The sequence below is a fragment of the Colobus angolensis genome, unplaced genomic scaffold, assembly GCF_000951035.1.
Source record: "Colobus angolensis palliatus isolate OR3802 unplaced genomic scaffold, Cang.pa_1.0 Scaffold174, whole genome shotgun sequence".
In the NCBI taxonomy this organism is placed as follows: Eukaryota; Metazoa; Chordata; class Mammalia; order Primates; family Cercopithecidae; genus Colobus; species Colobus angolensis.
This window is the reverse complement of record NW_012114866.1, coordinates 405,598-410,128: the sequence shown is the minus strand read 5'-3', so window position 1 is coordinate 410,128 and position 4,531 is coordinate 405,598. Positions and strand designations below refer to the sequence as shown.

The 4,531-nt window shown below is 36.5% G+C and overlaps 1 protein-coding gene across 1 annotated transcript in view; it reads left to right on the top strand.

The window, feature by feature from the left end:
• The first annotated feature begins 1,621 nt into the window (after nt 1-1,621).
• TRIM77 (tripartite motif containing 77) overlaps nt 1,622-4,531 on the top strand; it is a 7,693-nt gene continuing 4,783 nt past the window's right edge. Inside the window, exons 1-2 of the mRNA XM_011938462.1 lie at nt 1,622-2,032; nt 2,888-2,983. Coding sequence (XP_011793852.1) covers nt 1,622-2,032; nt 2,888-2,983 — 507 coding nt within the window. The remainder of the gene's footprint in view (nt 2,033-2,887; nt 2,984-4,531) is intronic.

The following is a 4,531-nucleotide window of genomic DNA, read 5'->3' as shown; positions in this document are numbered from 1 at the left end:
ATTCTTCCTGGTTTTCCCTGTGAGAGCCTCTTGGCATTTCTGTTGGAAAGGCCTGCCCCTTGGGTGAGGATTCTTCTATGTCTGTGACCCTAAGGGTCTCTGTACACTCACTCTAGCCCAGCTTTGGGTTTTAGCAGTAAATTAAAACCATTTGGTTTATCTTCTGTTTTTATGGCCTTTTGGTAGAATCTGCCCCAGATAAACATATGCATGGGTCCTGTTTTTCTCAGTGCTGTACCCGTCTCTATCCAGAACTGATTAAGATGTCTTATTACCTCTGTTCTCTAATGGTTTACAAAACAAACAAACAAACTAAACCTCATTAATCTTTAGTTTCTCTTGCACTTTTTTTCTCGCAGGGAGGCAGCAATAGTATTTTCATCCTTCTCCATTTCTGAGCTGCAACCATAAGACCCTATTAGGTTTCATGATATCCCTGAATATCCTCATAATGTCCTAATTGGCTGTTACTTTTTTCAAACCAGGTACACAAATCGATGATACTATAATTACGTCATAGTTAATTTTCATATTTCTTTTAGTTATCTTTACTATATAGCTGTTTCCAAACATTTTCTCCTTAGAAATTAAAATTATTTTAATAGACCAGCCTTATGTTTTGCATAGTGTTTTTCAAATGCGTGTATCTGATTTCCTCCCACGGTTATACGCTGGTCAAATGTTTCTGGCAAAAATGCTACAGATGTGTTTTGTGTCCTTAGTCATCTACCTCTGTTTGTATACATTAAATTATACACTTTCACTTACCTGTTATGCCTCAATAACACTGTGGATAGAGCTGGCATGTGGGGTAGAACTTTGATAATATGTAAATAGGCTCTTTCACAAAATCTATGACTTAGTTATTTTATTTTCCATTAATGATTCTTGCCTGATTCAGTTATTTTTATGGCATCTGTAAAATGATGATTGTCCACCATTCCTTCTATTGCATTAGTTGGCCTCTCCAGAATTATGTAATTAGTGTTCTATTGTATTATTAAAGATGCAGGTTCTTTCCGCCTTTCTGTTTTCCTTAGAGTATTGACTTTTGTCTTAGTTTACTATGAGTTCACAAAATGGTTACACAAGCAAATATTGCATCCCAGTAATGTCCAGAGGCAGAAAAAGCAATTGTTTCTTCCATGTGTCTCTTCTGTAGCAAGAATACCTTTTACAGAATTCTCCTACGAAGTCTACTTTCTTGTTCTCTTGGCCAGAATTGGAGTACATGTCTTATGATGACCAATCAGAGAGAGAGAAAAAAAGGGGGAAATCTTGAAAGCTTTGGACAAAATAATGACCTACTGCCTGTGGCTACAGATGAGCCCAGGACTTGTGATTTTTATGTTTTTGTAGAAGAGATAACAGACATGAAAAATATTGGATTTCTATTAGGGAACTGGAAAATAGTGCTATAGGCCAAGGTTGTCAAGAAAGAGGGCATGTGATCAATCTGTTGCACTGTTTGTGCCTCTCCATCCTATTTTAGTCATTCAGAAAATATGGCCTGTCCTGCTACACTGCATACACAAATTAGTAAAAAAAGAAAAAAGGTCTTAAGCTCATTTCTTATGCCTTGGGGGAAAGAATGACACTTTCCTTTTATTTTCTCAGAAACATGGCTTCTGCTATCACGCAGTGTTCTACCAGTGAGCTCACCTGCTCGATCTGCACAGACTATTTGACAGACCCTGTCACCATTTGCTGTGGGCACAGATTTTGTAATCCCTGTCTCTGCCTCTTGTGGGAAGATACACTTACTCCTAATTGCTGCCCTGTGTGCAGGGAAATATCACAGCAAATGTACTTCAAACGCATTATTTTTGCTGAGAAACAAGCTATTCCTACAAGAGAATCAGTCCCCTGCCAGTTATCAAGCTCTGCCATGCTGATCTGTGGGAGACACCAGGAAATCAAGAACCTCATCTGTGAAACTGACAGGAGCCTGCTGTGTTTTCTCTGCTCTCAATCCCCAAGGCATGCTACTCACAAACACTATATGACAAAGGAGGCTGATGAATACTATAGGGTAAGTAAATGCTACTGATTGCACTTTGAAATGTGAAGAACCCTGAATCCTACAGGTAATAAGGAAAGATATGCTTATCATTATTATTAGTAATAATAATTTTGTGCAACAAACAGAATTGCTGATGAGCATAAATTAGACACTGTTCTAGACACTAAGATAAAGCACTGAAGAAATCGAACATCCCTGCTCGCCTGAAATTTAAATTTTCTTGGGCTGAGGGAGAAGAATGATGATAAAGTTGATGAGCATTAGGGTTCTAGTATTTCAGTGTAAGGAGCTCTATATTAATCACTAGTTTCAATGATAGTCATTGGCTAACACAGTCATGGTTGCAATGAATCTATTACAGAAAATTATAATCAATACTGGTCAGTATGCTCCAATAGTACTGTAGATACGTTGAGGGCTAGCATTTTAAAATTAAATATAAAATAATAATTACTTCTGAAAATTGACGAGGTTGTATCAGTTTCAGTGTCAGACCTTTAAGATAATGGGTATTGTTTTCCAAATTTGGAAATTCTACCTTTGATTTCATTGGCCTCTCAGACTTGACAATCAGTGCTCTCAAGAAAAGCCCCTGCATGTCTGCATTCCGCACTCGTTATTTGTCCCATGTCTATACCTCTGCATTCTGCACTCGTTATTTGTCCCATGTCTATACCTCTTCATTCCGCACTCGTTATTTGTCCCATGTCTATACCTCTGCATTCTGCACTCGTTATTTGTCCCATGTCTATACCTCTTCATTCTGCACTCGTTATTTGTCCCATGTCTATACCTCTTTTCAAAGTACCTGAGATATGCTATATTTTCTTTTCTAGTGCTCAGATTTACAGTTTTGTTTTTCAGAAGAAACTCCTGATTCAAATGAAGTCTATCTGGAAAAAAAAGCAGAAAAATCAAAGAAATCTAAACAGAGAGACCAACATAATCAGAACGTGGAAAGTAAGCAGTAAGCTCATTTCTCTCAGAACCAGTTTGGAATAGAAAATGTGACTTGTGGGTGAGTTAACCATATGTCCCCTGAATAGGATGATCAGAAAAAGGACCTACATGTGTTTCTCTACAATATAACTTAACCTTTAGAGTGAGATTTCATGTTGAATCCAATATATAACAAAAAATATCCTGATTTTTCTGAATAAAGCAATATCTACCAATAATACATCAGCAATGATAAGAAATGTGCTAAAAACGGCATGTAAGATCTCTAGCATGAAGGTAAAAATGTGGTTCTACAGCAGTTTAGCAGACATGAAATGCTAAAACAAAACAAAAAAAATAGCTTCTAGGTGAAAATCAATCTGATGCTAATGTTTTAGTAAAATTCCGAAATTTACTGATGAAAATGTTGGAAAGATTTTAGGAATAAGAAAACTGAAAGTTAGAAAAGTGGTAAAATTATTTGGGCATGTGAGTAACTCCTCTTGATTAGTTCATGAAAAAGAGTCAGGCAGTGATGAGAGATATGGCTATAAATATAATTATGGCCAGGTCTAGAATGTGAATGCTTAGCTAAGAATTTAGGATTATATAATCCGTTCACAAATGTTAATTAAGTACCTGAAACTGAATAAGTAAATCAAACAACATTTTTATTCTCAAAGATCTCAAGCACTTCTGAAGGGGTCATATAAACAGGGACCAGTAGAGAATAATAATAATTGATACATGACACTGTGAGAATGCCAAAGGGGAACAACAAAATCATGTTGGTCATTTCAGATGGATTTTCTGAGGAGTCCTGCATTCTCATGAGGGCCTATCATGTGTTGCTCACTGCTCTAGCCCAACAAAATGATACAGATGTAGACAAAAGAAGAAATAGATTACTTACCTTAGGAGACTATAATCTAGTGGGGGAATTCAATCTACAAATTAAAATGTAAACTTTATAATAAATAATGTTCATGAAGTGCTTCAGGGAAAAATAAAACAGAGAACGGGTACAAAGAATCCAGGTTTGTAGAATCTGTGCTGGCCAAGAATAACCCATTTGCAGGGATAAGAAGGTACAGAAGAAACGAATCAGTGGCTTTGTAAGAATGTATTTTTCTGTGGCAGGAAAAACAAGGTATGGTTAAAAAGAATAAGTAGAAAATAGTGTCAAATGCAGAATGAAGGTGAATTCTAGGACTAAAGCATAATACTTGAATTTAGAAAAAATAAGTTCTTGGTAAGTTGTAATGTTTGGTTCAGGAAAGAGTAGGGAATAGAGGTAAAGGGGTCATTAATCACACACATGAGCACAGCAAGTTTGATCACATTTGATCAATAAATTTAGCTTTGATAGGGATAGAAATGTTTTAGCAAGAGAAGCTAGATGAGGTAATTGAGACAAGAATAGTTTCATTTTTTCCCAAAGTAATTTGCAAAATTTGCATTTGTTTAAAGGTGGTATGGAAGGAAGGGAAAAATTGTGTGAAAAATTAATTGAGGTCAGGCGCGGTGGCTCATGCCTGTAATCCCAGGACTTTGGGAGGCCGAGGCAGG